Source organism: Leucoraja erinacea, chromosome 37 (assembly GCF_028641065.1).
Source record: "Leucoraja erinacea ecotype New England chromosome 37, Leri_hhj_1, whole genome shotgun sequence".
In the NCBI taxonomy this organism is placed as follows: Eukaryota; Metazoa; Chordata; class Chondrichthyes; order Rajiformes; family Rajidae; genus Leucoraja; species Leucoraja erinaceus.
This window is the reverse complement of record NC_073413.1, coordinates 12,498,940-12,508,173: the sequence shown is the minus strand read 5'-3', so window position 1 is coordinate 12,508,173 and position 9,234 is coordinate 12,498,940. Positions and strand designations below refer to the sequence as shown.

The 9,234-nt window shown below is 50.5% G+C and overlaps 1 protein-coding gene across 1 annotated transcript; it reads left to right on the top strand.

Moving 5' to 3' along the window:
- Positions 1-561: 561 nt before the first annotated feature.
- On the top strand, positions 562-5,986 carry LOC129713996 (uncharacterized). The gene is made up of 5 exons (XM_055663450.1): positions 562-700; positions 1,720-1,920; positions 2,537-2,698; positions 3,824-3,951; positions 5,397-5,986. Exons 1-5 carry the CDS (start codon positions 605-607, stop codon positions 5,716-5,718), a joined length of 909 nt encoding a protein of 302 aa, XP_055519425.1. The 5' UTR covers positions 562-604; the 3' UTR covers positions 5,719-5,986.
- Positions 5,987-9,234: the final 3,248 nt, after the last annotated feature.

Genomic DNA, 9,234 nt, shown 5'->3' with positions numbered 1-9,234 from the left:
CCCCTCCCCCCCCTTGGATGTCTCATTCTCACACCTTGCGCTTCCTGATCTCTATCTCCCCTGAATCTGTGTGAAGAACGGTATTGACTCTCATTACATATCAACAGTGGTCACAGTCGTGTTTTATTGTCCTGTGGACTGAAACGGGACAATTAGATTATTACAGCAGCAAAACAGGTTTGTAAACACCGTAAATAGGTAATGTAATACATATTTAAACAAAGTTCAATAAATATCGTGGAAAGAAACTAAACCAAGTTTGAAGACGGTAGAGCGACCATGGTCACCGAGTCTGCGCTGACCAGTGATCCTACACAACACGGACCAGGTCAATTAAACTATAAACCTGCACGTCTTTGGTGTGAGAGAGAAACCCACAAACTACAGACAGACAGACAGCCCCCTAGTCAGGATCGAACCCGGGGCCCCGGCATGATGAGGCAGCAACTCCAGTCTGATGCAACCGGTCAATGATCTTTGTACAAACACCTGTAGATATTTGTTGGCGAATAGAATCTGCTGAGCAAGTTGACGTGACCGCCCGCACTGTATCCAGCGCCGTTGCCAGGGCGACGGGACAAACAGTGCGGGCCGAGTGGCCGCCATGGCGCCGGAGCGGAGACACGACCTGCACCTGACCAGCGCCGGCATCGGCCTCCACTACAGCCCCGGCCGCGGCTTCCCCCCCTCCGGCTTCAGGGTCAGTATCCCCGGCCCGGACACTGACCCCCGGCCCCACTGACCCACTGACCCACCCGCAGCCCAGACACTCACCCCCGGCCCCACCCGCAGCCCAGACCCACTGACCCATCCACAGCCCGGACACTCGCCCCCGGCCCCACTGACCCACCCACTGACCCATCCACAGCCGCAGCCCAGACACTCGCCCATTGACCCATCCACACCCCCGGCCCCGCGCGCGGCCACCTCCCCTCCCACCTCCAGGTCAGTAACCATCAGCGCCAGCCCGCCCCCTCCCCATATCTCTCTAAACCCGTCCTAACCATTGTCCAACTGCCTTTTAAACGTGTACAGCATCGGCCTCAACTACCTCTGGCAGCTTGTTCCATCCACCCACCCTCCTCCGAGTGAAAACTATTCCACTCAGCTCCTTCACTTTCAACCTCTGCCCTCTAGTTCTCGATGGCATCTCCATCTATTCCCTGCATGATTTTATACATCACTATAAATTGGAGATAGATTCTTGATTAGTACGTGACGTACATCAGTATATTCTCTTGCCTTCTCCCCCAGGTGATGGGGTTAGGAGGGAGAGATAGATCAGCCATGAATGAATGGCAGAGTAGACATGATGGGCCGAATGGCCTAATTCTGCTGCTGTCACTTTTGTCCTTCTGATCTTATTAGATCAATCCTCGGCCGAATGCTCTCCAAGGAATAAAATCCCACCCTGCCCTGTAGCTCAAGTCCTGGCAACAGACTCGTAAATCTTCCCTTTAGCTTTTCCAGCTTGAAGGCATCTTCCCTGGAACAGAGAGACCACATTCCAAACACAATATTCCAAACAGGGTAGACTTCATTCACCAAGGTCTGGTGATATAACATTCCAACCTCAGCCCTCTAGACCCTGACCACCAGAAGCTTTCTTCACCACCCCATCCACCTGCGACACCACTTGCCTCTTGGAGTTGTGGCAGACATCCAGAGAAAGGTTCTGTATTCATCATGAGTCTCCTTGTCTCCCCTTGCCGGTTTCAGTCATTGTTGAAGGATCCTCTGCCCCCGAAGCTGAAGGAACTGGACATCACCCATCCCGACGATGAGGTCTACAATTGTTACGAGACCACGACAGGCTCAGCGCACAATGTCAAGACCATCGACGGCATCCTTGGGCACCCTCGGCACGTCAAAGTGCCCAACCATTGGGATGTCCATTACATGAAGGATCTGGGTGAGAAGGTGCGGCCAACCCCCAGTCCTGGACCCTCCCTTGTGTGTTTAGTTTAGTTTAGTTTAGAGATACAGCACAGAAACAGGCCCTTCGGCCCACCGAGTCCGCACACACTAACACTATCCTACACACACTAGGGACACTTTTTACATTTATATCAAACCAATTGACCCACAAAGTGTGAAACCGGAGGAAACCGGAGCACCCGGAGAAAACCCACGGGGTCACAGGGAGAACGTGCAAACTCCGTACAGACAGCACCCAGAGTCAGGATCAAACCCGGGTCTCTGGCGCTGTGAGGCAGCAACTCTACCGCTGAATGGCCACATTCCCCCATGGAACTTTATTGTCACTGAGGTCCAGTGAAATTCATTTTTGTGTCCAGGTCAGTACAAATATCACTGCACATAAGCACTTAGATACATCTCAGATACAGTCCAGGTATAATTTAAGAGCATGTGCAGGAAGGAACTGCAGATGCCGGTTTAAACTGAAGATAGACACAAGATGCTGAGGTAACTCAGTGGGACAGGCAGCATTTCTGCAGAGAAGGAATGGGTGACGTTTCGGGTCGAGACCCTTCTTCAGACTCTGTTTGAAGATCGCCTGCTCTTATTTCAACAGCTGAGCCGGCGGGACTGGAAGACTCCACTAAACATGGTCAACCAGACCAGTGAGATGAAGGACAAGTATACGGGCCGGCTGCCCCAGTCCATGGACACTGCGTTCAAGTCCGGACCACAGCCCTTCCCCCTCGCCAGCCACCTCACCAATGGACCAACTAAAGTAAGTCTCAGCCTCTCCCCTCGTCTTCTCTCCTGAAGAATGTTTATCGCAGATAAAAGTTGGGTTGCTTTCTTTGTGTCTGTGAGTCTCAGAGTCTGGATGGGGGCATGAGGTCGCGATTCAGGGACTTGTTGAGGCAAAGGGAAGGGACAGAGGGAGGGAGGGATTCTTAGAGGCGGTGGTGGAGTCTGGACCACAGTATGGGAGGAGGGGAGGAGGGGGAGGGGGGGAGGTAAGGGAGGGGGGGGGGGGGAAGGGAGGGAGGAGGGGGTGGTGTGTGTGGGGACACTGGTCCAGGCTTGGGCCCACTCTGCTGTGGGATGGGAATCGCGATTGATTTCAATGGCTCTGGATGGGTCAGCAGGTGCCCAATGGACCAAATGGCCTCCTTCTGACAGGCAGCTTCCCATCATTAATGTGTGAGTTTCCAACCATTGTTGCCACAGACGGCTGTGGAGGCCACAAGTCTGTGGATATTTTTAAGGCGGAGATAGATAGATTCTTGATTAGTGCGGGTGTCAGAGAATATGGGGAGAAGGCAGGAGAATGGGATTGGGAGGGAGAGATGGATCAACCATGACAGAATGGTGGAATAGACTTGATGGGATGAATGGCCTAATTCTGCTCCTATCACTTATGACCTTATGACCTCAATCTCCCTACTGGTGGGAGGAGTTTCACACAATCTGCCCACAACCATCGACCATTTTTAATGTATTTCAGAGTTTTTTTCTGCCCTCTATAATAAAAACACTTTGACCCTCTGCTCTCTCCGTGTGACTAGTTCTTTGACCCAGGAACCAATGTCATGCATATTTTTTGACCCCTCTATTCCGTTACATGTTCTTGTCGCTGGAAACCAGCGTTGTACTCCAGATGTGTTCTAAATGGAGAACACATCTGGAGTACATAAGGCTGTCACTCTACTCAACAACGTACCTCGGTGACTGCCAATCACCACCACCCCCCAGACACTTATTATTATTTATTCAAATCGTTTGCTATGTCGCTCTTCCAGGGAGATGCTAAATGCATTTCGTTGTCTCTGTACTGTACACTGACAATGACAATTAAAATTGAATCTGAATCTAAAGGTTGAGTATGACTTGTCTTGAATGTTTGCAGAATATCGTGGCCAGCACAGAGAACCCCGTGATGGCAGGGAAGGAGTTCTACGTCCGGGACAAGGACGTTCTCCGGCTGAATGACATCTACTTGTCGACCACAAACAAGGACTTCAGGGCCTTTAAAAAGTACGTTTGCTCTCTCTGTACCTTTACCTGCGAGGGCCATCTTGCCACAGTGACAGCTGCTCACACATAGAACATCGGAACAGCACAGGAGCAGGCCCTTCAGCCCGAAACGTCCATGCCCAACTCGATACCAAGACTAACCCTTTTCTGCCTGCAGGTGATCCATATCCATCCATGTGCCTTAACGCCACTATCTGCCTCCACCACCACCCCTGGTAGTGCGTTCCAGGCACCCACCACCCTCTGTGTTAAAAAACATGCCCCACACATCTCCTTTACACTTTGTCCCTCTCACCTTGGTTCTTCAAAATATTCCAAATGGAATTTAAACTGGAGGTGGTGGAGGGAGGGCTTAAGCCAGAAAGGGTTATTGGGAAGAAAGAGCTACTTTAAATGTAGTTGCATCTGGTTGGGTAACTATAGTTGGGTGGAGATTATTCCATGCTTTAATTGTGCGGGGGAAGAACGAATTGCTGTACACATCTGTCTTTGTAGCTGGGATCACAAATTGGATCGAATGGCCTCGTCTGCTCCTAATTGGTTTGGGTTTGGTCTTGTAATCTATGTCGAGCTGACCATTTTACATTTTGTAAAAACAGGTCAAACGGTGAGCTTCACGTCTGTCTTGGAGCTGTGTCCTCTAGTCTTTGATTTTTACATCCTGGGCAAAGGATCTGATGGTCAACTCTCTGCCTCTCATCATTTTATAAACTTCTCACAAGTCTCCACCTCGAGTGCAACGTTCCAGAGAAGATAAATCCAAGCCTGTCCAACCCGTCCCTGTAGCTGAAACCCTCTAACCCCGGGGGGCAGAACTGCAACGCAACACCCCAGATGCTGCCCTGACCAACGTCCCAGAGCACATGATGGGGCAACTCCTGTAACACGGTGAATAACGTCACCAATAATGTGTAGCGTCTGCAAAAAGAAAGTCACTGTGACATAAAACACCATCGCACGGGCCACAGGTGCCGATACCTGCCAGACCCTGTCGTGGGCCATTGAGGAGACTTGGTGGCACTGGTGATGGGCGGAGAGTGCAGGTGTTTGGAGAGGAATCACTTCATGGATTCTATGTTTTTAATACAATGACCTGTGGGTTTTCTCAGTTACAAGTGGAATGTGCATGGGTGTTACAGTGTGTGGACCGGATCACCACACCTGTGTCTCACTGTGACCACACCTGTGTCTCACCTTGTGTGTGTGTACTGGGTCACCACACCTGTCCCCCACTGTGACCACACCTGTGTCTCACCTTGTGGATCACCACACCTGTGTCTCACTGTGACCACACCTGTGTCTCACCTTGTGGATCACTACACCTGTGTCTCACTGTGTGTACTGGGTCACCACACCTGTGTCTCACCTTGTGTGTGGACCAGATCACCACACCTGTGTCTCACTGTGTGTACCGGGTCACCACACCTGTCTCCTTCCCGTTACAGGACTGAGTTGGAAGGCATAGCGAAGAAGGACATAGCCACGTACTGGCAGACAGAGGACTATCCCAAGGCGTGGGGCCACGGACTAAAGGAGAATCCTCTCCCCAAGGCGTCGCAACGCATCAACCGCGGACCCGGCCCGATGATCGACCCGTCCGTCTTCTCCACCCAGACACGAATCCCCCGGCTGCCCAGACGTCTCCCGCCCGTCCCCAACCGGGGAATGAAGACCCCTGTTCCAGGAGTCGTACCCCCCGCCCAGCGACGTCAAACGCACGCGGGACATCTACTGCCCACTGACCGCTCCGTGGGTGGTGACCCTTGAACCGTCCACCCCAGAGATACTGACCGTCCCAAACATGTACAAGACCCAGTCTATGGCCTACGGCAGCAAGGAGCCAGCCATCGTCTAGACGCCACAGACTCCCCGTCTCCTGTCCCACAAGGTGCAGGCATCATGGACCAGGAACTCCCAAAGGGGCCATTCAGCCCATCGATCGTAAACCTGCTATCTCACCGAGCTCTCCAGCTAATCCACTCCCACCCCCTCCCCCCCTTGTCTGTCCACAAGTGCTGTCACTCCCCCCTCCCCCCTCCCCATGAAGAACAACCATCCCCGGTGTAACCTGGTGAACCCCCCCATCACCTCCAATCCTGGAAACATTTATTTTGGGAGAATTTTATTCCAGCCGCCAGGGTTCCCGATATCCGCAGATGAAAATTAAATTAAATAAACACATGAACAGAAAGGTTTATCCCTGCATAAATAATTTATTTGTCGTGATTTCTCTGTAAGTTTATTTGAACCGATTTAGAGCTGGTTCACGGGAGTAAGAGTGGGGGAAAGGTTTACTGAACTTGACGGATCTCGGAAACTGTGGGTTAACTCCTCCATCAGTCTAAAGAAGGGACCTGACTCGAAACATCACCTATCCATGTTCTCCACAGATGCTGCCTGATCCGCTGAGTTACTCCTGCACTCGTGAAACGTCACCTATCCATGTTCTCCACAGATGCTGTGCCTGACAAGTGCTGAGTTACTCCAGCACTCTGTGAAACGTCACCTATCCATGTTCTCCACAGATGCTGCCTGACCCGCTGAGTTACTCCAGCACTCTGTGAAACGTCACCTATCCATGTTCTCCACAGATGCTGCCTGACCCGCTCCAGGGTTCCCGATATGAGATGAAACTTAAACTCTGTGTTACTATCGCTCCAGCATTTATCTGTCGTGATTTACTCACTATTGAAACTATCCTATGTTCTCCACACAGATGCTGCCTGACCCGCTGAGTTACTCCAGCACTCTGTGAAACGTCACCTATCCATGTTCTCCACAGATGCTGCCTGACCTGCTGAGTTACTCCAGCACTCTGTGAAACGTCACCTATCCATGTTCTCCACAGATGCTGCCTGACCCGCTGAGTTACTCCAGCACTCTGTGTCTTTTCTGGTAAACCAGCATCTGCAGTTGATTTTTTTTAGAAGGAACTGCAGATGCTGGAAAATCGAAGGTAGACAAAAATGCTGGAGAAACTCAGCGGTTGAGGCAGCATCTATGGAGCGAAGGGAAATAGGCAACGTTTCGGGCCGAAACCCTTCTGCAGTTTCTTGTTTTTTAGGATCTCTCATTTGATAACTCTCATCATTATCCCTCTCTGCTTTTTTATGCATCATCTCCGCTGGTTTCCAAAATATTCCCAATCCTCTGGCCAACACTAATCCTCACCAAGCTCTGGTCTGCTGCTGAGATCAGAGTTATTATAAAACTGCCCAAGGCTGTTACTGAAGGAACCGCTGGTTTTGTAAACGCCCAGAACATATCCATTAACTGGGAACCAGCAGCTCACGTGGACAAAGCTGCCAGAAACAGCATCTGATGGATGGTTTAACTAGGGTTAGTGGCAGAGTCCACAAGCTGCCTGAAGCCGGCACATGGTCACAGAAGCAGCAACTCCACCCACCATGCATCTGCTCACATACACACACACACACACACACACGGATACACACGTATGCATGCACAAACATGCTGTGCATACATGCACACGCATGCACACATGCACATGAACATGAGCTCATGTGTTTGCACACATACATGCATGATTAAAGGTACACACAGACATGTGCATGCATATAGACACACACGTACATAAATGCAAACACGCACATGCACATTGATGCAACAAGGTAACTCTCTGATTCCCAACACTCTCTAATACACCGCAGACCATTCATGCTCACACGTATGTACCTAAACATACTTGCAACCTGGGCACATAAAGCACACACACCGTACATACAGGGATGCCACACGCATGTCCAGTGCTTGCTTGCAAAGTCAACACAGAGACTTACACACAACACAACTTACACACCATGACAGACACAGACACACACTAACACCACAATACATACAGACACACAGTGTATCCCACACCAGCATGGACACATAGACTGGCCCCCACTGACCAACATGCCCCATCTACACTAGTCCCACTTCCCTGCGCTTGGCGCATATCTCTCCAAACCTGTCCTATCCATGTACCTGTCTAACTGCTTCTTAAACGTTGGGATAGTCCCAGCCTCAACTACCTCCTCTGGCAGCTCGTTCCATACACCCACCACCCTCTGTGAAATCTTTGAACCCGTGTCCTCTGGTTTTTGATCCCTTACTCTGTGCAAGAGACTCTGTGCATCTACCCATCTATTCCTCTCATGATTTTTTACACCTCTATAAGATCACCCCTCATCCTCCTGCGCTCCATGGAATAGAGACCCAGCCTACTCAACCTCTCCCTATAGCTCACACCCTCTAGTCCTGGCAACATCCTCATAAATCTTCTCTGAACCCTTTCCAGCTTGACAACATCTTTCCTATAACATGGTGCCCAGAACTGAACACAATGTTCTAAATGCGGTCTCACCAACATAGAAACATAGACAATAGGTGCAGGAGTAGAGGCCATTCGGCCCTTCGAGCTTGCACCGCCATTCAATAGGATCATGGCTGATCATCCAACTCAGTATCCCGTACCTGCCTTCTCTCCATACCCTCTGATCCCCTTAACCACAAGGGCCACATCTAACTCCCTCTTAAATATAGCCAATGAACTGGCCTCGTACATCTTGTACAACTGCAACATGACCTCCCAACTTCTATACTCAATACTCTAACTGATGAACCTTTTTGGCCACCTTATCTACATTCTTCACTGTCTACAAAACCACACACTTTTGTGTCATCTGCTAATCTTGCCCTGTATGTTCTCGTCCAAATCATTGATGTAGATGACAAACAGTAACGGGCCCAGCACTGAACCCTGAGGCCACCACTAGTCACAGGCCTCCAGTTCGAGAAGCAACCTTCCACCATCACCCTCTGCTTCCTTCCATGGAGCCAGTTTGCTATCCTGAACACAAACTGAAGCGCGCACACAAAACTCAACATCCAGTCATTAAGCTGACACACTGAACACAGTCCCCACCACAGGGACTGAATGGTCTACACCCCCCCCACCCCCCCCACCCCCCCCCCCCAAATCCCCACCAACCTGCTGCTTAAACACACGGTGACTGCCCCCACCATCCCCTTAAACCCCCCCCCCCCCCCCCCCCCCGGACACTTATTATTATTTATTCAAACCATTTGCTATGTCGCTCTTCCAGGGAGATGCTAAATGCATTTCGTTGTCTCTGTACTGTACACTGACAATGACAATTAAAATTGAATCTGAATCTGAATCTGAATCTAAACATTCCCTGACCAACTCTAACATCCAACAGCCTGCTCCAGGCTAGCCAGTGATGTTCTTTAATGATGAAGATAGATACAAAATGC